The sequence below is a fragment of the Mchenga conophoros genome, linkage group LG2 (genome assembly GCF_057382185.1).
Source record: "Mchenga conophoros isolate Kocher_MC1m ecotype Shallow Benthic linkage group LG2, M_conophoros_male_GT1.1, whole genome shotgun sequence".
Classification (NCBI taxonomy): domain Eukaryota; kingdom Metazoa; phylum Chordata; class Actinopteri; order Cichliformes; family Cichlidae; genus Mchenga; species Mchenga conophoros.
In genome coordinates, this window is record NC_140527.1 from 26,394,560 (window position 1) to 26,418,242 (window position 23,683).

Here is a 23,683-nt window from a genome sequence, read left to right on the forward strand (position 1 = left end):
TGTTTGCATGAAGGAACCACAGTTATGAAAACTATAACAACATGAAGTCAACGGCTAAAGCAATATCTTCGACTCCCTCTGAGAACTGAGCACCTTTGAAATATGTAAACTTGAATCTGTTTAATTTATGCAGTACGAGCTCATCGTTGCTACAGCAAAAAAAAAAAAAAAAAAAAAAAAAAAAAAAAAATCCCCCATTATCAAAAGGGAAATTCAAGAACAGTGTATGTATTGACATTAACAAAGTGTTATTGCAGTAATCTCTTAATCTCCTGTAATTATGATCAAATAGAGCAATTTCAAGTTGGGTGTGCCACTGAGAGCAGCAAGAGCTGCAGACTGCCTTGGATTTGGCGTACTGCAGGGGATTTCCTCGCCACATCTTTTTTTTCTTCTTTCCTCTTTTAACTTGCAGTGGCCCGACAACAGCTGCGCTCACACATATGCAATGAGCTGAAACACTAACAAGAAAAAGACAGCTGTCTTGCACTTTTCCTCTGCATTAACAAGTGTACAAGTGCAACTGACACACGTGAAATGAAGCATAAAGTGACGCGTTAATACGCGCAAATGTGGAAGAGCTAATATGAGCGTGTTAACTATCTATTAGCTGCTATTCAATATCTCAAATCTGCTATTCTGGCATTGTCAGCCTTTATTTACACTAGTTCTCTTTTATGAGTAACAATAACATATGGGTATTTTTGCTAAGCAGAAGAGGTATTAAAATGGAAGGGGGGTTTCCTGATCTTAAATATTCTAGTTCCCATTTTGCTCACCTCTGTACTGTTGCCAGTATCAACATGGTTAATTATTAAAGTGCCTTGTCAAATACAGGAACCCACGTCATAAAAAAGGTACAGCAAGAGAATGTGTGGTCTGATGAGACAAATTAAAAACTGTAATAACAACATGTAGTAAAAAACAGAAGAGACAACTGTTTTCAATTGTGTATTTTTTTTATTCAGGTGTGTGTGTTACCTTCAAATCACAGTATTTGTTGGATGGCCTATAAATTAAAGGTTCTGCTTTAGTACCTACTTGTTAAATACACTACAGATGCGAACATGATCATCTTCATCGTGAGCGTATAACACTGTAAAAAAAAAAAAAAAAAAAAAGAACCGTCTCATCCTGCTGGACAGGAAGTTGAGACATGAGAGCAGAAAACTGGCTTGCAAGGCTGCGAGGTCATAGGTCACTTGATTTGGCTGAAGAGTGGCAGCAGTTACACTGAGAAAAGATGCTGACGTGAACCATCACAGTTTCACTCTGTCAACAGTCTTGTGGTCACTAAAGTCTGTGAACTGAGCTGCAGCGGGGCTATAACTGCGTTAATCTTCCCCTCCACAGAGAATCAGCAGGGTTTTGCGATAGTCTCCTGACGTGTCACCCTGTGCATGGTTATAAAAACACAAATAGTGGAAAAATCATTTGGTCATGTTTTGGAAGGCAGTGCTTTTTTCTGGCTCACACAATAGTTAAATGCAGAAGAGAAGCTGAGAAATCGGTCTATATCAACAAAGGAGTTAAAAGTGGAATTTCCCCTGTTTATCAGCTGACACTCATACAGTAGATAAAGATTTCTACTTTATAATCTCGATCAAGATTTCACATTTTTATGGCAAAAACGAAACTATGCAGGGCAACTGGTTAGCTTATATTAGTATACATTTTAGAAACAAGGGTAACACAAGCTGGCATTTTCCAGAGGAAACAGAACCAATAAATCTCCTGCTGTTGGCTTTAAGAGGTGCTGGAAGGTGGATTAATAGCGTAGATTGGGATTTGAAGCTTTCCCCCAAACTCTCAGAGGAACATAAGTAAGCATATTTCTCAAAACATGCACAGATTTAAACTTTGAGAAACTGCTCAAATCGAAACCGCTTTTGTAACTGAAACTAGCAAACTGAAAATGTACAATTAAATTGAATTAATTTAATAAATGATCAATTCAGTTATTTCTCTGCACAACTCATAAAAACAAGATAAAGCAATCCTTGCTCTTGCATAATGTGGAAATGTGTTTTCCAAACCAATCCAGGGCAGCTTGTTTTTATTGGTGTCACATTGATTTCATCTGTAAGTTATTATAGAACTGCTTTTAGGAACTTCCTGTCTCTGCATCTGTCAGCCAATCACAGAGCAGAGATAGAGGAAGAATGCAAGAGGGAAATTCCTAAACAGCTGTGTTGTGGCCACAGACCCATAGTCCACCGCAGAGAGCTATAGATTACCGTACCCCACCACCTTACCGCAGCAACAGAAAAAGGATGTGCACTGCATGCTCTGCACACAGCGGGACCAAAGCAATTAAACCAAACCTCCACAGACACACAAGTCACATGTGAACACAGCATGCCAAGCAGAGGTGTTAGTAGACAAAGACTCAGACTTACAATCATAGTTTCTACCTGGATGAATTCATGGAGGGAGGCATCGTGAGTTTCTTTGAACTCTTTTCGGATGTTAAAAAGGTCGATCTCGCTACGGGACACCATGATGCGGATCAGCGCTCTGTCGTCTGTACCAAGACCCTGCAGAGGAGATCAATAAATACTTTGTATATTCTGACTTAGACAACACAGGATTCTGCACCAATAAAAGTGACCTAATCACGTGTTATGGCTGACATCTAGTATCCAGATGACATGCTGAATAACTGATCTAACCCTAACTCATCTAAAACAGGATGAAGAGATACCTTCATGGCTTTGTACAAACGGTCTGCAAAATAAGAGGGCTGGTTCTTTACACTGCGGACTGCAAAGACAAGAGAAACATGCAACAGCTGAGAAGTTGTCACCCAGATTGGATTTCATCAACAGTATCATCCGCTGTGGCAAACTTGAAAGTAAAGGAGAATAAAGTCTGTAGTGAAAAATAGTTATTACCTATTGCATAAAATGCATTTTTCACATCTCCAGACATCTCCTTCTTAATAATCTGTTCAATGTCCTTGTTACTGCATTTGACAAACTCCTGGAACACTGTGAACAGCAAAGAGCACGAAAATCCACTGCATTTTGTTGGAGAAATTTAGTTGAACACTTGTAAAGATCATTGCAACCTACATATCTGTGATGACCTTTACCTTTCCTGAGATGAGGGAAGCTCCTGGTGCACAGGATGCTCATGAACTTCATCACCATGTCATCTGAGTCAGCATTGCATGCATCGGCAAGTTCCTGGTTTGTTCAGGAAGAACAGTGGGAACACAAAACCTTCAGATCCATTCTTACATTTCATATTTAAACACAGTAAAGAAAAGGATGCATTCAGTCACCTGAGCATCTGCATTAGCTCTTTCTACATCTGCAAGGCCCTCCTCTCTTGCACCCTGAACAGACAAGGAGGTTAAATGCAAATTAGTGCCGCTCTGTAAGGCTAGTGGTTAACCAAAAACGTATACTTTTTTTGTAAGACACTATAAAAGACAGTTAGGGAGGTGATTAAATAGATCTATGTGTAACAGAGAACACAAACCAGACTACCAGACTGCAACTTGTGAGTGGGCGTGGAAATTACACACAGTGCGAGTTCTCATGATGATGACAGACATTACCTGCACGAGAGAAACGAGGATCCGACAGAAATGGCCTGATGTGTCTGACTGAATGGCATCCTCCAAAGACTTTTTATAGGCTGCAAAGTATGATATATTACATGCCCTGACAAAGGTTTTTAGGACAAAGCAAGTGATTCTTTAAGCCTTATTCTGGTGCCAAACTTACCACCCTGATAGGCAGCATTCATGGCATGTATTTCCTGATTGCTCCTGGTAACCAGGATCTCAATGAGAGCGTGTTCATCAGTCCCAGCCCCCTAGGAAAAAAAGCTAGTGTGAGCTTCATTTTTTGCTATTTTGGTGCCTGTTGTTTTTTTGTTTTTTTTTAAAGAAATAGGCTTTCTAACTCTATGCTGATTATTGTATGTGTGGGACCCAGCAAGGTAGTGCTTTGTGAAATATAAAAAGGTACAAGAGCCCATTTCAAAGTTTAGCTGCCTGTTTAATTCTAAATAACACACTGAACTTCCAAGCTGTTGTCAACATCTAAGACTTACTACTTATCCAAAACAGGTTTCATCTGTTCAGTTCCCATATTAGGTGATAATTTGACTGTTTGCCTTCAAATAACCAAATTATTATATTTCACTATTTGAAAATGCATAAAACGAGGACACAAACAATTATGAAACACCATCTGCACGCAAGTGCTCTCTGCTGAGAGCAGAGGATGAGTCAGGTTTGCCACATAAGGAAATTCAGTCAGGTTGAAAAGTTATAAATACATTTTTATTTGACTATAAAATGTGTTCTATGTAATTTATCTCGGCCAAATATCAACCACCACGTGTTTGGGAAACAGGTATCAGTATATGGGGGATTAAATGTGAACCGTGTTCACTACTCATAGAAATGTAACATATTAGCACTGGAGTGTCATTTAAGAGAGAAATCAGTGGGTGTTTTGGTTTAACTCCTACTTTACCTCCATTGCTTTTCTCATCATTTTGGCATCAAATTCAGCTGGCGTCAGCATGAGCCCAATTATCAGCCTCTCCAAGTTCTTTGACAATTCAGACTTCAGGTCCTTCATCAGATCCTGGAATGCCGAACACAGTGAGTTGTTAAAAGCTGTCGTATCCAGTGGAGGACACATAACAATAAACGAATAAAGGTAATATTTTGTGATTTAGCCATATTTTCTATCATTCCTGTGTCTTACCCTTCCAAGTAGGGATTTGAAGGCCTGTCTGATCTCTTGCCTCTGGGCATTACTTCTCCATGCAACAATATCAATGATTGCATCTTCATCTGTTCCTGTTATAAAGAAAAAGGAAATGCCATATGTAAAAAAAAAAAAAAATAAAAAAATAAAAAAGAGTTTTGCAAAGTTGCCAGGATAGTGTCAGTGTGTTTTATATAGCAGGGTTTGCATACCAAATCCCTTCATGGCTTTCCTCAGTGCTTGTGCATCAGCAGCAGGGTCGAAATTAGGCGCCGGGCGGACTGTAGGCCTCAGCTGAGGTAGTGCACATTACAAAATTGAAAGACTGACAATTAGTATTTACACAGAGTGTCAAAGTTACTAATATCCGTTAATTAAATCCATATCTGTAAGCTTGAACTAAAAGCACAAAGAGGGCTGAAGAACATGCAAAATAAATTATTTGTTATTCAAGATTTTTTTTATTATCTGATAAAAAATTATGAAGCAACACATTTGGCTTTATGATAATAATCTCTTGACATTTGAGGGGGCGGGTGCCCTCTTGAGTTTAGAATTCATGACACCGCTAACAATGCAAAAGGTTGGTAGGATGAAAAACAGCTCAGTTTCAGGAAGCATTAGAGAGACAGCCTTTTGTTGTCAAAAATGCTGAGATCTTTTTGACATTCACTCTCCAAATGGGGGTTTGGAGAGTTCATTCTAACAGAAAACTATTTGTGTTTCAGCGAACAGCACTCTGATCACATCTAGACAAAGCCTTCACTGTGTAGACATAACACCGTTAGCATATTGCCATAGCACATCATTACAGGGCCAGCAGGTAGTGGAGATGCAAGGCTCTGCTGAGGCAAACATGCAATCACACATCTAAGGTGGGAGCAGATGGAGCCCAAACCTGCACTCTGGTCATGGCACTTAATTCCCACATCTTGTAGGCTATCTGAGCAGCTTCAGGGAAGAATTCTCCAGCTAAGCTGCAATGACCGGTTTGACAAAACATAGCACACTCAGCAAAGCCAGAACCTCAAGCGGTAAATAGTGGGAACATTTCTAGGAAGAAGACTAAAATACAGTCTCTGCACCGTAAGTTTGTTTAAATCAATTATAAGCTTCAACAAAGAGTTTCCATTAGCCTCAGCATTCATTAAGATAATAAAGCTTTTACACAGTTCAAAGTAACAGTAGTAACGCCATACAGTGGTCCTCTAGCACCCCCTTCTGGATGCAGCATTCCTAAAACTTACTCATCATCCCCTCCACAGAGGTTGAGCAGAGTCCGCTTGTAATCCCCTGATGTATCATCCTGGTTGACATACACACACACACAAAGTCATATAAGTGCTCTACATTCACATACAGAGTGCATATAAAACATGCTGTACCTCTCTTTCTCACCTTAATCATGTTATAAAGTGACTTCTCATATCTAAGGCGGAAACACTCTCGAATGTCCAACATGTCAATTTCAGAGCGAGAAATCATGATCCGGATCAGAGTGTTGTCAGCTGTACCGAGACCCTGGAGGGATTGAGGGACGATGCATTGTGGCAACAGTTAAGTAATCCTGAGCAATTTTAATAAATTTAACAATCTGTCACTAACAAGACCTCATTCATCATAACTGTACCAGTAAGTGTGCCTACAAACACACTGGAACCAAACTGAATGGCTACTTGAGCTTACCTTCATTGACTTGTAGAGACGCTTGGCAAAGAACATGGGAACGCTCCTTATGCACTGGACTATGAGAAAAATGACCAAATTAGGCACTGTGTTGTGTCACAATGTAAAGTACAATGGTGCATTCAGTGCATTTCCTACCAACGGCCAGCATCAGTCTCTCAAAGTCTCCAGACAGCTCGTTCTTAATGCTGTCCTCAATGCTCATCTCTGCAATCTTCTCATATTCATCAAAAACTAAACAAACAGAGGAAAATATTGCACAAAAGTACCAATCTCATCCTTTTGGGTCATTATTGTGTAAAATCTTGAGTTTGCCTTTGTGCTTTAATTCCCCCCAGATTTGACTAAAATGGTTGTCCTGGCATGTTAGCAAGTTTAGGTAACACACATAGTAGCAGGAGGCTAATACTGAGGACAGCCAGCTTCTGAGTCACTTGAGGTCAGAGTGGGGATGACTGGAACGCCTCATTGTTGAGATATTTTCTCGGAGAACTGAGCTTACCCATGCGGAGGTGGGTCACACTACGGTTTCCCAGGATCATGATAAATTTGGCCTCGTCCGTCCCCCACTGCTCCTCTCCAGCTGCATAGAGATCCTACAGAGAGTTTAGAAAACAGATAGGGTCCAGGGCTGAGTTATTATAATTTCGTATTTTGTAATTATATTTCATTTTTATTTATTTTTGGTTTTAATTCGGTTTAGTTTCAGGTGGTTTCCAGAGTGAGTTTACTCGTTTCAGTTCAGTTTTTTATTGTTTGAAAATGTTTAGTTTTAGTTTAGTTTCTATTACTTTCAGTCTTAGTTTTAGTCTTTAGTAATTATTACTGTGAGCAGGGCATCGTGTCAGAGGCAAGATTTAAGTAAATCAGTACAGGTATTACAACAGAAACACAGGACTTTTTAAGCAGCTGACTTACAGTCTTATAGACATTAACATTTCTAGAAATACGTTCATGAAAGCCTCATAAGGCAAATTTTGATGAAAATTTACCAAAATAACAACACTAAAACTAATGATATTTTTATTTTTATTTCAGTTAATTTTACAAAATCAGAAAATAATTTCATTTAATTGATTTTATTCTGATCTCTACTTTTTAATTCTTATCTTAGTTATTTAAAATGTTTTTTCACATCTACATTTATTTCTTAGTTGAGTTTTAGTTAACTATAACAACCTTGGTGCAAGATTTAACTCAGGGTCACAGAAGCTGTACTGACCTTAATTAATAAGCCAAATACCCACTGCACTATCCTGGATGCCTAAAATTCTTGATTGACATTAGCTTTTATGTTTAGTCTTAATTTAAAAAAATGCATACACATCTGCTGAACTAATTTTTGTTAAATTGACTGCAGCGCTTCCACGTGTCAGCACAATACTCATTTAAAGCAACAGAGGCCATTCAGCACTGCCACCAATATGATACTTTAAAAGGAAAGTAAAGGACGCTCTTACAACAGGACACTTCAAGTATTCTTCAAACAAAGGCTGTGTAAAGTCAAACAGCATGTGCATGTTTAGCTTTTATGTTGGCTATAAAATGCTTACTTGGGCATCCTGCTGAACCAGGTCTGCATCCACTACTCCTGACTCATCTCTGGTCCCCTAGAAGTATTGAATCAAAACAACAGACTGCAGATTAGTCAGAGTTTAAAGGCACAGTGATCAAAGCGTGTTTGAGTTTCCTACTTAGTCAACTCACCTGAAGTAAAACAACCAGCATCTTCTTAAAGTGGCCTGAAGTGTCTGCGATTACATCCTCCTCCAGGTCTCTGCCATAGGCTGGGTACACAGATGACAGTTCTAAATACTATCAGATGCGTAATTCAAGTGACGTCTTAGATAAAACATCTTACCGTCCTTGTATGCTGCAACCATGTCATGTATTTGTTTGTTGTTCCTAGAAGCCAGTACTTCAATCAGGCATCTCTCATTTGTTCCAGCACCCTTAAAACAGAGTATGAAGGCGGATGTGAAACAGTTTCTGCCTCATTTAATATGGAGTGAGAGCGAATCAAATTTTTTGGCTTACTTTGATTGCATCATGGATTTCTTTGGCATCGTGGTAGGCCGGGGTTCTCATCAGACTGACAATGAGGCGCTCAAATTTTCCCGTGAGCTCATATTTGAGATCATCAATCAGGTCCTGATGAAAGAGAATTTCGGTGATGCTGGACTCAAAACTGCTATCTTAAGCTTTTAAAGTGTCTAAGCAATGTCTGGAAATTACAGTTGTGCTTAGATGTTCACATACACTCATCATGGGCGTAAATGTCTGGTCATTTTGGGCTTTCAATAATTTCTTTGAGCTGTTATTTTCCCACAGTGAAATGACTATATGGCATAGATCTTTAATGGCTGAAACAAAAACAAGAATTGGGTGCCTCGGCTTTACTCCGTCAAACATACCTCTTATTATTTTGGCCAGAATACTCAATCTTTGTCTCATCTAACCATAAAGATTTCTCGAGAAAGTATTTGACTTTTCTACAATGGTATGTTGATTTTGGAGTAGATGCTCCTCACTATCCTCTCGGTCCGTGGTGATTTCAAACTCTCTTCATTGGAGACAGTGATGCTGGTGTTCCAACAGTTTCCAGTTCATGGCAGGCTTGAGCTTCGGTGGTTCCTGGGTTCTGAGAATGGCAGTTTTGGTCTACTCCCTTGACAAAATGGTGACACATCTGAATAACTTTACGTACAGTTGTTTGTAGTGATGATCCTGGAATCTGCAGCTGGTTAGGAATAGCTCCAGGAGACCTTCCCAAACTGCGTAAATCTACAATTGTCCTTCTTAGATCGTCACTGAGTTTCTCTAAATATTGGTCAGTAAAATACATTTGACCCTGCATGGATTGAAGACACTCCAAAATAAATTCAAAATTGTGCACCTAATTCTTATTTTAAACCCATTAAATATGTATACTCTACATTTATTGCAACTTGGAAAAAAATAATGGTTAAAATAAATCATTAGATCATTGAAATTAACAGATGAATGCCAAGTAAACTTCTGACCACAGCTGTAGCATTTGAAAATGTATTTGTTTACCTGTCCAAAGTTGCTTTTGTAAGCTGCGATGATTTCTTGCCTTTGCGCATTGCTTCGAGAGGTGACCAGGTCCAAGATGGCCTCTTTGTCACTTCCTGAGAAACAGAAAAGAAACATTTTCAACAAAGACCTAAAAACTCATCCTAGACAGCATCGAGAAATTCGTCAAGTGATGATTCAACTGACTAGTGAGGAGGACAAACGATGACCTTTACACCTCTGTGGCCATGAATCACGGAGGAGTGGGGCACTCACCAATGCCTTTCATAGCACTGTAAAGGGCCTCGGCATCAGCGGTGGGGTCAAAATCGGGAGCGTCTGTTATTGTACCTCTGAACACCTGAAAGAGTGAACAGCTCAAGTCAATTTCAAACATTTTCAGTTAAGATAAGAATAAATAACACAGACATGCTACTCTTTCGTGCTTAAATAAGAAGTGACAAGAACATATGATATCAAAGTACATCTGAAACAAGATTTCTGTTGTTCGGTATGGTTAGGTCAAAGGTGTCTTTTAATAATAAACTGAATAATAAATAAATACAGCAATGACACTGGTCTGTGGTTACAGAGGTGAGGCCACCAGCTACCAGCCAAGAGCAACAACAAGGGTCTACAATACCTGATACAACATAAATATACTACATTAGTATTTTTGATTATTTGCTATATTAGCAATGTGATTCTGGAGATGGCATTTTAAAACTGTTAAATGGACTGCTATGAAACTTGATACAATCAGTCATCAAGTCCAGTGACTTTGCTGCTTCATACGGTTTTCCTCTACTGCCATGTGTCATTAAAATATTGGGTTTTTAGTCGACAGCCATGAAATTTGATACATTAATGTCTCCATCAGGATAAATTCCTCTAATTTTTGTCACTACATTTCTATGCTAATTATGCTAACACAACCAAACATGTGAGCATTCTTCATGTTACATGTCAACATATCAGTGTAGCTTTTCTGTAGAAAAAAGGAGACTAAAAAAGAAAGGCTAGTATGAGAGAAGAGGATCTCACATTTTGAGCCACAGCTTGCATTTTGCAGATGGCTCGAAACAGCAGTGGGCTTGGCTTTGCTATGACTTTGCATATGCTGCTCACCTCCAGAGCAGACCAGTTGTAAACCCTTTTTTTAACCATACACTTTGCTTTTTTAATAAATTTGCACTTTATGTCCCATTCTCTAACAATGCATTATCTCAACCCACACCTCCTTGCATGCTGAGAGTAGTGGAGTGGTGTAGCAGCAGTGACAGCAGCTGAGTATTTGCACCTGTCTCACCCCCAACAGATCAGAGTGTGTGTATGTTGCTTGCCTGTTTGTGCAGGGGCGGGAAAGTAGACAGGGTCGGGTTGCACACAGAACTTTTACACATCAGACCATCTAATATGCAATAGCTCAAAAAGGATGAAAAATATCAACATTATGATCTTGTAATAATAAGATCTTCACAAAAACGGCTGAAAAATGAAACTGCAGCAGCTGCTCTCGAGGTTACTGCTGCATTGAGGCTGTCAGCCAAGTTGTGCTCTCCGCCCAGCTACAGAAGCCACTGTATATGCTCTGCTTAACATCACTCCTCAGGACAGCTGTAAAGCTTCACCCACGTGGCAACAGGCCACAAACACAAGCCCCTAGCAACAGACTTTAACTAAACTAATCACGGTTCGGTAAAGTGAATTTAATAACAATAAGTTGATTTCTATGCATCCCTCCCCCTATAAGTGCAATTTGTTTCATCTGGTGCCCAAACTTTAAAAGAGGTAAGAGCTAGTTTGTGTTTAACCTTAAATAATTTTACAAAGTCATTCTGGAAAAATGCTGTCAGGTATAACGAGGTGCTGCAGGTAGCACTGACACTCTACACTCCTGTTTTTGATGTTGCGCAGGGCTCACATGGTGGCAGATGGCAGCCTCACTCTATCCACGCCAGTGTCACACAAAACAATTCATTCTGCTGCACTGATACAAGATCTGGTCTGCAGTTTGATTATAGCTAACATGATACAAGGCCAGATGACCAAGCTCTTGTCCACTTACCATGTCTATATTTGGTCTTATATGTCAACACTGCTCAGGAATCAATAGTTTCAGGCCTAAAGGGAAAACAGAAATGCTGAGGTACAGGTAGCCAGTTGCACTGGAAAACATCCTTGCAATGTGAAAGGTGACCTTCACCTCAGCTTTGGATGAAACTATGTTGCAAACAATGATGATCTTTATTTCCTGAGTAAATACAAAGAGGTACTGTTATTCATTATCCAGGCTGTTCTTAGCTAGAGCGCAGGAGCAAAAAGCAGACGGGGGCCTGCTTTTTATTAGACTCAACCTCATATTCACACAAAAATACATTGATGGATGGAATATGTTTTATTTAAACTTGCAGGAAAGCTGGAGCCACATTTCCCATGCAGCTATATTCTGACTATAATGCAGACATTCAGACAAGGTAAACATGTTGAGGCGTCAGTACAGAGAAGCTACTTCTTCTAGACTGACGATACTTAATTTAGAATCACAACACAGAAGTAGGCTACACTGAACTTACACACAAATAGTTTTTAAGGAATAAAGAATTTATGCTAAATTGAGGGGGGGAAAGAGTACTCCACATGGTTTGAAATACTGTACTGTTTGTTTAAAACTCCAGTGAGGCTTTCCCAAAAATAGCACGCGCGCAGTTTATCTTAATATCAGAAGACAGGTCTGGGGGACAGGGCCTCTCGGCCTCTCTCTCCCTTTATATGTACACAGGGCCACACCCTTCTCTGTTAATTCCCCCCACATACACACACCGAAGGATATTCTTTAAATCAGAGGCTTTAAATCTAATGGTATATTGTTTTTCTGAATTAAGTTTCATTTTAAACTTTCCTCGAGTTGAATTTTATTACAGCCGTTCCTTCTGCAGCCACGGGTGCCAGGGGCACATTTAAAAATGACACCTCAGCAAACTTTTCTGTTAATTTGTGACCCATTATATGGAGCCGACAGCGAACGACAGAGAGCAGCTTACCTTCTCGGTGCAGGAAGTATCGGTGCAGAGTGACAGCGGCCCCTAAACTCGGTCTGTCTTTCCCCCCCGGTCGGATGAATTCAGGCCGGCCAGTTACTCGTCCTCAGTGACGTGGTGACTGCGGCGCTCTCTCGCGCGGCTTCTGTAAAGCGTGCGCGCATGTCTGCGCGTGAGAGAGAGACAGAAAGTGCGGGCTTGAGAGAGCGAGAAAGAGAGAGCGGTGCTTTGATATATACGTGCTTAATGCAAGAGAATGCTTCAAACACAGGTGTAAATGTGACTGGGTAATAGCTGCTTATTTCTATTATTTCCCCCACACCCTAATGTTGAAAAAATAAATAAATAAATAAATATATATATATATATATATATATATATATATATATATATACATATATATATGAACGATTAATTGACACCTTTCTTTCTTTTATATATTGAGCCACCACTTGGAGCTGGTAACAGGCAAGCATAACTTTCTGAATTTTGGCACATGCGCACGAGTCTGAGTTTTAACAGAGGCAGCTTACTGACACTGACGTGACAATTTGTTCTATTTCTGTCCTGTCAGAAGACCTCCAGTAAGTGTGGAGGGGCGTGTGAGTGCGTGTGTGTGTTTAGTGGGAGGGGAGGGGGAGCATAGCTGCGGTATGACAGTAAAACGAGTGCCACATTCATTGCTCTATTCCTGGAATGCATGCATGCATGTTTTGCCCACAAATTTGCGTGTTGCATGTGTATTTCCTGTGATCTTTTATGTTGGGCTTTTTACTTCATTCATTCATGGTGATACTGGTGACACCGCATGTGGAGAGAAAGGTGACGGAAGAGATGATGAGAAACTAGAGGTGACTTACAGGAAGCTGACAGGGAGTCCAGTGCTCCACTTCGCAACAGCAAAGAAAAAAAGGGGGCATGACTCAGTATTTCATTAGGTGAATAAAAATGTGATAAAAGTTCACACCTGGTCTATGTGCTTGATAAATGATCTTATTTACTGTGTTCAGATGCAATTCACACATCATATGCTCAGTGAGGCACAGAAGACAGGGAGATAAGATTAACATTAAACCCTGTTTGCTCTCTTCAAAGGTTGGGGAGGGAGCAGAGATAAGCACGCTATGTCTATGGGAGGGAAAGACAGATTGATGATGGGGAGGTGGTTATGAACATCTGTAGTGATGTTTCAGCAACATTTTAGATTAGACCAATTAGATCATTGTGTAAATGTTGATCAACCCGTTTAACAGGAAAAATGTCCTGTTTTGGAGGCCCTGTATGTTTTACATTTGAATGTTATACTCCTTGTTACTTGAAGAATATGTTTTGGTCTGTGCCTCTGGTACTATGAACTTTAAAGTGGACGTATTGGGCAAAAACCTATAGCGTCAGAGGCTTTAGCTTTGATCTATGAATGAAATGAGTCCACTGATATGCTTTTCTTTTTTCTTTTGGTTTCCTCTCCTTTAGTGTACCCTTTTCATCTTCGCCCCCAACCAGTGTTGAAAGAATGGGGTGTCCATATGGTGGAAACAGTGAAGCGGCAGAGAGGAATTTCTTTTGTTGCACAGCGACCTCTTGTGGTTTGAAGATATACTGCATACCCAACATAACAATTTCATTCTGGCTGAGATGGGAAATATATATTAATGCATATTCATTTTATTTATTGTTGAAATGAAAACAAATTCATTTTCAAACTATGTAAACTGTATTCATTAGATATGTAATCATTAATAAACATTTCATCTATGATGAGTCTATGATTGTGGATTCTGGATCTTTAGCTCTGAATTTTGAGGTCTTTTGGGGCTTCTCTTGGTTCTTAGGTTGCTTATTGGTATATTTGTTTTTAATATTCTCTTGTATTTTGAGCCTCAGCTCTTTTTTAGTTTACCTCCCTGTCTTGTTGTCTTTGACTAGTATCAGCTGTTTTCTTTTCCCCAGATGTTTCCACTCTTTTTACAGCCAAAAAAACAAAACAAAACAAAACAAAAAACAAACAAACTTCTGTCTTTCTCTCTCTTTTTTTGCATGAAACATTAAATCTTTGTTTAAAAAAAATTAACAAAGCATCAAAGCTATTATACTCCCTTTTAGCACCGTATCTTTATTCTTGTACTCAGTTTAAGCTTTAAAGGAGTCCCTAAGAGGTCAGTTCATCCTCTGTCTAAATCAAGCTCCTTACTGCTTAAGGCCTGTAAGTTTTTAAAGCTGTTCTAGTCTGATTGGCTGTCCTTTGCAAACAAATGGCTCAAACAGTGTGTGGGTGGAGTTTCTGTGCTCACAGCAAGAGTTGTGTGCCATATTAAGTTATTCACTCTCACTGATGTCACACAAATCCCGAAGCAGAAAAACAGATGGAAATAAAGCATTAGGAGCAGTCACAGTGATTACATCCACATACACAGATTATTCAAAGCCATGATTATTAGGAGTAGCCACATCTATACCACTATTAGATGGCAGAAAATAAGCAAAGTTATAGAGGCATCTGGTAAAACATAATTATATTTTTTTCGACACATTTCCAAACATCAGTAATAGTTATTTCTGATCAAATACGTGCACTTTATACAGCAAATTGTAAATCTGAAGCGCAACAACAAACGAATGGGTACAAAAGCATTTTTCACATTCTGAACAGGATTTTCTATTCACAGTTCTCACCCTGTGCCTTCATTGCAATAATGAACACATTATGATCCACACTGGTCGGGAGTAAGAAAGGCTACTTTGTAAATAATTCCACTGAGTGGGAGGGTCATGCAGGCCGGTCTTGTATATATCGCTGTAAAAGTCATGCTTCTTTCATCCAAGTCAGCATCACGGATATTTTCGTTCCACTCTACTTTTGAAGTCACCAGTAACTCCTCGTGGGACTGAATGCAAGGTAATGAACTTGTGTGTCTGCTGCATAAAAATATGACGTCAGTTTCAAATCCCTGACCTTTTCTTTAATAAGAATCTGTGCATTTTAATGACTGTGCTTCTTTAAATGCACAGTAGGCAGCCGAAAAACAACATTATAAACATTAACTGCTTAACTGCAATGATTAATGGGATATCTGGCTAAACAAACCATGATTTTTTAGTTAAGCATTACCCTCGATATGCTATCTCAGCAAGTGAGATCCGCAGATATGAATGCTTAAGTTTAGTCAAAAGTACTTTGACCGCACAGGCTTCCTCCCCACTCAGCTCCTGCCTGCTGAGGTAGATGCCACAAGGGATTAGGAGAGCTCAAATCCCCTGATTGGAGATGAGAAGGTAAATGCTGCCTCTCAAAGTGTGCAGCCTCCTGCCCGAATAAGTCATAAAAGCTGCTTTGTCCTCCCCCATGTCATGAACTCACCGGGCCATTAAAGCGGCAGGCTCACACCTTCATGTTGAGATGGAGATACAGCTGCTTCAGTGCAAGCGGACAAACTCCACAACATAGCTGTAGTAATAAGACCGCAGGCTTGTTTTTAAGCGACACAACAATGTAAGGGCCCTCTGAGAAGACACAGTTATTGTTATAGAAATTAAATATAGAAATCTGTAGGAAACCCTCAAAAATAAGAATAGGTGCATGTAATTTTTGATCTTATATTAAAGTAAATATAGGAAAAAGCTATGTCATCTTTGTTTTCTCACTGTGCCTTAACTTTGATTTGATTTAATTTGATTTGAACAGTAGTTGATTAAAGGCAGCCCTGAAAGGCACTGCTGCTGTGAGAACACATCTAACACATAAAGCTTTTGGACTCTTCAGAAATATTCAAAGAAGTAATTGTGCTGTGAATGAAGGCTTAAAGTGCAATCCTGAAGCCGGGGCGTGGATTTCTGTGCTGGGGGTGGCATTCTGGAAATCTCAGGTATCAGCACTATCATATCAGGAGAATGATAACGAGATACATTTATAAAAGGGTACTGTAACTGAGCCGAATGACACATCCTATTCCTACTTCTTAGCACATCTACGAGGTACAAGATCACACCAAAGAGGTAAGTGAATGTGTTCTTAGTCTCACTTCTGTCAAGTGTTAGGAGAGCATGTTAGCTGTCATGTGATAATGATTAAGCTTTAATAAAACAGATTTTCTTAAGTCTTAACAGCTTGCATGTGTTCTTCAGTTCCTCAGTTTAATTACAGTAGCATTCTGTTCTCTTTCTACACAAATAAAAACACTAATAGACTTTGAAAATCATGTTTCTCAGAAGAAAGAATCTTCTTCCGGAGGCTGACCTGACAATTATTCACTCACTGAGAAACACTCCTCACCTTTTGTCCCACTAGGTCACTCCTTAAATCTCTCTCGTTCACTCATCTTCCATCCTGATCCAAACCCACAGAAGTATGTCGTGCAGCGTAGTGAAGTCCTTTCTGGTGAGCCTATCCCGGAGGAAGCCCCTCGAGCCCGACGGGGAAGAGTCCACCTTCAATCGATGCCTGACCACTCTGGACTTGGTGGCCCTCGGTGTGGGCAGCACCCTGGGGGCTGGTGTCTATGTCCTCTCTGGAGAGGTGGCCAGAGACACCGCGGGACCCAGCATCATCATCTCCTTCTTCATCGCTGCCCTGGCCTCTATATTTGCTGGGCTATGCTACGCAGAGTTTGGTGCCCGGGTTCCTAAAACAGGCTCAGCATACCTTTACAGCTATGTGACGGTGGGAGAGCTCCTTGCTTTTATCTCTGGCTGGAATCTGCTGCTCTCCTACGTCATAGGTGAATATATATACAAATTGTAACATCTATTATTCAATGATATTTTCTTCCTTTATTGATGATTTAGTGATCTCTCCTCCTACCTGTATATGCAAACAGTGCATAAACCTAACATAATCTTTTTACCACACTCTGATCATAAATGATCAACCACCATTAAGAGACTATTTAACACTGTGACCTTTCAACCAGTGGAGCAGCGAATTCTTGACTGCTTTTTTTCTACCTCACTGTGTCACATCTCTTGCTACATTAATTTTAACAATAGCACATACCGGGATCACTGCTTTGCAACAATCCCAATAATAACCCCATAAACCAGGACTGTGATTCAAAACCCTGAGTTATAAAGAGGGTAGGAAGTTTCTTTTTCTTTTGTTTATGGCTGCAGGTAAATTATGGCTGATTAATTCGTTTATTACATTAACTATCTTTTCACTATCTGCTCAGGGACATCGACTGTTGCACTGGCATGGAGCGGAACATTTGATGAACTCATTGGGGGAGTCATATCAAAATACTTTGCAGAAAATGCTGCCATGGGCCTGCCTGGCTTAGCTCCTTACCCAGATGTCTTTGCTGCAGCTCTGATCGTGCTCTTGTCAGGTAAAATAGTAAAACTGGTGTTAAATGGTGACCACAAATGAGGATGAGATCGCTGAATTAACCACCTTTTCCACGAAGGTCTCCTGTCTTTTGGAGTCAAAGAGTCAACGATGATCAACAAGATCTTCACAGCGATCAACATCCTGGTGCTGCTGTTTGTGATCATTTCTGGATTCATCAAGGGAGACATCTCCAACTGGAAAATCAGCAAGGAAGATGTGTTAAACGCCACTGCCATGTAAATAAATGCAAAAACAAACAAACAAACAAAAAAAACACTCAAGTAAATCATGACCTATATAATTACAGCATTATTGTTCTCCTGGATGAGCTAACTGGAAATAACCACAAAGTATTGCTCTCTACCCGCTGCAGAAACGGAACTGACATTGCTAATGCAACAAGCGAGTTTGGAGTGGGCGGATTTTTCCCCTATGGCTTTGGTGGAACCGTGGCTGGAGCTGCAACATGCTTCTATGCTTTTGTTGGATTTGACTGCATTGCTACAACAGGTAAGAAGACAATTTGTCAGTTTAGCTTAGTTCAAGCTTCTTTCAGCTGCTTCCTAATTAAATTTTTTGACTGACACAACCCCAAAAGGGATTTTTTATCTCCTCCCAGGATCAAACTGGGGATCTTTTACCAGTACACTATCTATCCAACATAACATAACATAAATAACACAACACAACACAACATAACAACACAACACAACACAACATAACATAACATAACATAACATAACATAACAACATAACACAACACAACACAACACAACACAACATAACATAACATAACATAACATAACATAACATAACATAACATAACAACACAACACAACACAACACAACACAACACAACACAACATAACATAACATAACATAACATAACACAACATAACATAACAACATAACACAACATAACATAACAACATAACAACACAACACAACACAACACAACACAACATAACATAACATAACATAACATAACATAACACAACATAACATAACAACATAACACAACATAACATAACAACATAACAACACAACACAACACAACACAACACAACATAACATAACATAACATAACATAACAACATAACATAACACAACACAAGACAACACAACATAACATAACATAACATAACATAACAACATAACATAACAACATAACACAACACAACACAACATAACATAACATAACATAACATAACATAACATAACATAACAACATAACATAACATAACATAACATAACATGACATAACATGACATAACACAACACAACACAACACAACATGACATAACACGACATAACACAACACAACATGACATAACATAACATAACACAACATAACATAACATAACATAACATAACACAAGACAACACAACACAACATAACATAACATAACAACATAACATAACAACATAACACAACACAACACAACACAACACAACACAACACAACACAACACAACACAACACAACACAACATAACATAACATAACATAACATAACATAACATGACATAACACGACATAACACAACATAACATAACATAACATAACATAACATAACATAACATAACATAACATAACATAACAACATAACCTAACATAACATAACATAACATGACATAACACGACATAACACAACACAACACAACACAACACAACATAACATAACATAACATAACATAACATAACATAACATAAAGGACAAAGATAATTGGAAGAGAATGAATGGATGGAAAAAATATTGCAATCGTGGATAATGGATGAAATAGTGCTTTATTTCCAGAGAGGAGTAAATTACAATTATAACGATGAGTATTTCCTCTACACTCATTAAAAAAGCACACTAAAAATAAAATAAACTTCCTCCACTTTTTTATTTTAAATTTTATAAACTTTTTAATTTTCACCATAGATTCTTTACATTTTTATGGGGTTATTTTTTTAGTGGTGCTGGGAAAGGGTTAGAAAAATCGATACAGTACGCTATTGTATCGCAATATTTTGTGTGGCAATATTGTATCGATGCAGGGACAACACTCTGGGAATAATATGAACAACGAACAATCTTCCTGTAAATAATCACGGTTGGACTTGGACCGACTGTAATCACTCAGAGAGCTCTACAAATTTACAAATAACTTGCATTTGATTTATAAATGCAGGCAGATTGCCAGCATGTTGCCATCAGTCAGATGTCAATGAGAAAAACTCGAGGGAACTGGACTCAGCTGGCTGCAGCTGGTTGCATTCCTATAGAACAGGAAGTGCAGATTAATAGTTAGATTTGAAATTCTGTCTGTGTTATCAGACACAGATTACATGTAATTTCCAAACTGACCTCATATAATTGCAGTGAGATAGCAGATTGTCTCCGTCTTAACGCAACATTTATGGCAGGTTTCAGTAACTGTGTTGGTATGCTTGACAATTCCATTTTGTAGCAAAAATAAATAAATAACTGAAGTGGGATAACTTCTTATTGGCTAAAACAGACTGACAAAGTTTAACGTTGAGGACATAATTTGCAGATGATTCTCTCCACTAGTTTTTATGATTTTTGTGTAACAATGCATGAAACTCCTGCAGGAGATATATCTTGTAAGGGGGTCACTAACTTCTTGGTTTCCTTTCTTTTAGGAGAGGAGGTGAAGAACCCGAAGAAATCTGTCCCTATTAGCATTGTGGTCTCATTGCTTATATGTTTCCTGGCCTACTTTGCTGTGTCTGCTGCTCTCACCCTTATGATGCCATACTACCTGCTAAGTGAAACGAGCCCACTGCCAATAGCCTTTGACTACATTGGATGGGGTCCTGCCAAATATGCCGTGGCTGTGGGTTCACTGTGTGCCCTGTCAACTAGGTATGACAGTATGGGTAGTGCATGCATGGATCAAGTGATGTTTAAAGCTCAAAGTCAGAAAGAAAAAGGTGCAAAAATAAATGTATGTTATTTGGAAAAAAATAGAAAAATTATAATGGATGTTCAAAAGTCCAAAATGTTGAAAAATAAATCTAGAAAAGTAGCTACTAAACAGTAGCTAACTCAAAAAGTTCATTAAAAATGTAACGTTAACGTAAAATAACTCAGCTGAGTAATAATTAACAGACAAGGTGTGGAGGACGTGTCAGGTTCCAGAGGCTGTGAATGATTCTTCCACTGCCTCTGATGTTTGCGAGGTGGATAAATTATGAAATTGCCAGTACATTCTTCTGACTTCAGTCATCATAGCAGATTAAGCTGTTAAAAAGAAGCCATATGTCAAATCAGTTGGTTTAGTTAGAGTGACCTTTTGACACTGATTTGTGAAATGACTAATTTAGATTACAAATTAATCGGACACTGCATTCATTTTGTTGTTTGTCTTTCCAGTCTGCTAGGTTCCATGTTCCCGATGCCTCGAGTACTTTTTGCCATGGCGAGAGACGGGCTGCTTTTCAAACCTTTGTCCAAAGTCACCTCCAGAGGCAGTCCAGCAATAGCTACTATATCATCTGGCATTGTGGCAGGTACAGGTATACACTTTATAAATAAAAGTACTGTAAATATAATAGAAGTAATAAACCTAAAACAAAAAATAGTACATGTAATAAAATACTTTTGAATGTGTCCAGTAATAACTCTTATTTTAATGATGCTTACAGATGCTTACACAGAGGTACTGTGCCACACCTTGTGTGTTTGCATATTGTATGTACGGTTGGCAGGGTATCTATCTTAATTGCCCCTTGGGGATAAATAAAGTCTCTCTAACTCTCTCTCTTAATCTATGAATTCAGCTCTTTTTATTGTCATTGCAATATGCATTTGGAATCCAGCCATGCAGTCTGCCTGTACAATCGCGTGTGAACATTTCTCTAAAGAGCTTACTGGACTTAAGTGGTATGCTGTAGTACTGTAATAGGATACCACCATAGAAAAAGTAACCAACACTGATGACTCCAACCTCTTCTGGTATTAACATCAGCACAAAAACTGTGTGCCAGGAGCTTCATGATGTAGGTTTCTATAGCTGAGCAGAGCAACTCCCGTAGGTGTCATGTGTATAATATTTTGTACTTATGCTAATGCTGTTCTGCATGATCCACAGAGGTCGAGGTTTATGGGCTAGAAATAACATTTAATTCCATTTTTCTCCCTGGCTTTAGCCATCATGGCTCTACTGTTTGATCTGAATGCCTTGGTGGAACTGATGTCCATTGGTACTCTGTTTGCTTACACACTCGTGGCAGTATGCATCCTGATACTGAGGTACATTTATCTGTTAACACCCTGCAGCTATGTATTCACTCTGCTGTGCAAATCGACTGATTTTTTGTGGTCGTTGTAGGTACCAGGTGGGTCCATCTGAAGACACAGAACTTAAGATCACAGAATCAAAGAAAAAGTTTAGCTTCTTCAAACCTCCAAAAGCACCCAACTCTTCCACAGCACGAACAGTCACGCTCTTGACCATATTTTCTAGTAAGTAAGGAAAACATCACTGAGGCATCTTTACTGATGCTTCTGTAGCACTGAAGTTCTTTTCTTGACCAGCAACAGGTTCATGACGGGCTTTCTCGCCTCTAATCTTTCTTTCTCGTCTTTTACTTTCCCACTGCAGTTCTGTGCATTCTTGCACTGTGCATTACTCTGAGCCAAGGCATGGAAGCTCTTGCCAACACTCAAGCATGGAGCATCGTGCTTGTCTGTATCTTTGGAGTGCTCCTGCTGGTCAACTTGTTCCTCATCTGGAGACACCCAGAGAATCCCACGAAGGCATCGTTCATGGTAAGAAGTGGTTCAAGTAATTTCTTGTAATCACCAACTAGGAATCTCACATCTCTGCATTTTCTCCTTCTTCAGGTACCTTTAATCCCTCTTCTGCCCTTACTGAGTACTTTAATCAATGTCTACCTGATGGTGCAGTTAGGAGGTCAAACATGGATCCGATATGCTGTCTGGATGCTAATAGGTATGATGGGTATATTTTTGTTTGAGAGGATTAAAGGGATGCTATCTAGCTGGGTGACCCTCACTCTTCTCTTTTCTTCTCTTCTGCAGGGTTACTTATCTATTTTATCTATGGAATGCGTAACAGCGTCCAGAGGAAGCGACTCATGACCGACCACGCAGAGATCGAAACAGTCAGCGGCAAAACAGACAAGGATAGTATGAAAGAAGAGAAATTCTGAGCTCAATCGGGGTGAAGACAGATAAACTGAGATGTTACAGTGAGCGACTTGCTTTAACTTATAACCACTGCTTGAGATGCACCGGTGCTGCTGCCTTTCAGCAGTCTTCAATCTACGACAGCACCGAAGCAAATGGCCTGATAACTTGTTAACTTGACGGTTTATTACATCCTAACGCAGTCTGTTTGTTATCTAAATGGTCCAAAATGAAACACTCCCTAAGATATATTTGGACCGAGAAGATCTTCACTTATCACTGATTTTCACATTGTTGTTAAGGATATTTATCTGTATATCTTGTCGTATTAGTGAGCCTGTTCCAAAGAAAAAATATTCTGTAGATTATTTGCTTTTATAATTCTGAAATAACAGGTTTACACTTTTCTTATCAAGTGCAAAATGTAAATTATTTTTATTTCAGTTTTATATTATTTTAATTTTATTTTAATATTTTTTTTTAAATGTGCAGAATTTGACTGAAGACCTTATATTTTACAGAGCTGATACAGAAAACCTTTTATGGGATTTCATCTTCCATTTGTAAATATGGAAACTGCATGTGATTGTTAACTAAACGACTGCCACTGTACACTTGAATTAAAAATGAAATGATTCGCTTTTGTAAAACACTTAAATATGGAGTTACCTTGTTGCAGTCTGTGTCGATAAAGAGGTAAA

At 39.0% G+C, this 23,683-nt stretch overlaps 2 protein-coding genes across 9 annotated transcripts; one reads left to right on the forward strand and one right to left on the reverse strand.

Annotated features, from left to right (window-relative positions):
- Positions 1-927: 927 nt before the first annotated feature.
- anxa6 (annexin A6) lies at positions 928-12,642 on the reverse strand. Of its 3 annotated transcripts, XM_085290469.1 has the most exons (26): positions 12,500-12,601; positions 11,662-11,709; positions 11,524-11,579; positions 9,732-9,816; positions 9,477-9,571; positions 8,457-8,570; positions 8,281-8,371; positions 8,127-8,206; positions 7,973-8,029; positions 6,922-7,015; positions 6,558-6,653; positions 6,420-6,478; positions 6,132-6,254; positions 5,981-6,039; positions 5,632-5,710; positions 4,946-5,027; positions 4,731-4,825; positions 4,494-4,607; positions 3,735-3,825; positions 3,566-3,645; positions 3,287-3,340; positions 3,095-3,188; positions 2,895-2,990; positions 2,705-2,763; positions 2,400-2,537; positions 928-1,394 (listed from the first exon to the last, which is right to left on the reverse strand). In XM_085290469.1, exons 3-26 carry the CDS (start codon positions 11,524-11,526, stop codon positions 1,335-1,337), a joined length of 1,998 nt encoding a protein of 665 aa, XP_085146595.1. In that variant the 5' UTR covers positions 11,527-11,579; positions 11,662-11,709; positions 12,500-12,601; the 3' UTR covers positions 928-1,334. The 3 variants fall into 3 exon arrangements, with proteins under 3 accessions (XP_085146595.1, XP_085146603.1, XP_085146587.1); XM_085290477.1 differs by lacking the exon at positions 11,662-11,709 and having other exon boundaries at positions 2,415-2,537; positions 12,500-12,642; XM_085290461.1 differs by lacking the exon at positions 11,662-11,709 and having other exon boundaries at positions 12,500-12,642.
- A 2,668-nt stretch (positions 12,643-15,310) lies between these two features.
- Positions 15,311-23,622, forward strand: LOC146582065 (cationic amino acid transporter 2). 6 transcript variants are annotated; one of them, XM_085290516.1, is made up of 14 exons: positions 15,345-15,392; positions 16,257-16,359; positions 16,457-16,489; positions 16,782-17,211; positions 17,662-17,817; positions 17,896-18,055; positions 18,193-18,329; positions 20,471-20,693; positions 21,204-21,340; positions 21,980-22,082; positions 22,162-22,295; positions 22,435-22,601; positions 22,677-22,785; positions 22,875-23,622. In XM_085290516.1, exons 4-14 carry the CDS (start codon positions 16,842-16,844, stop codon positions 23,003-23,005), a joined length of 1,827 nt encoding a protein of 608 aa, XP_085146642.1. In that variant the 5' UTR covers positions 15,345-15,392; positions 16,257-16,359; positions 16,457-16,489; positions 16,782-16,841; the 3' UTR covers positions 23,006-23,622. The 6 variants fall into 6 exon arrangements, with proteins under 6 accessions (XP_085146657.1, XP_085146642.1, XP_085146625.1 ...); XM_085290499.1 differs by having other exon boundaries at positions 16,257-16,489; XM_085290523.1 differs by lacking the exon at positions 15,345-15,392 and having other exon boundaries at positions 15,460-16,359; positions 16,838-17,211.
- Positions 23,623-23,683: the final 61 nt, after the last annotated feature.

Excerpts from the sequence above, each read along its gene's own strand:
- anxa6 (XM_085290461.1), bottom strand. Across the intron at positions 7,016-7,972 it reads TGGTTCAGCAGGATGCCCAA|GATCTCTATGCAGCTGGAGA; the intron begins GTAAGCATTTTA and ends AACTCTCTGTAG. Across the intron at positions 3,341-3,565 it reads TCCTCGTTTCTCTCGTGCAG|GGTGCAAGAGAGGAGGGCCT; the intron begins GTAATGTCTGTC and ends TTGTCTGTTCAG.
- LOC146582065 (XM_085290531.1), top strand. The coding sequence starts at position 16,842 with ATGTCGTGCAGCGTAGTGAAGTCCTTTCTGGTGAGCCTATCCCGGAGG. Across the intron at positions 22,296-22,434 it reads GCTCTTGACCATATTTTCTA|TTCTGTGCATTCTTGCACTG; the intron begins GTAAGTAAGGAA and ends TTCCCACTGCAG. Across the intron at positions 22,602-22,676 it reads CCACGAAGGCATCGTTCATG|GTACCTTTAATCCCTCTTCT; the intron begins GTAAGAAGTGGT and ends CTCCTTCTTCAG.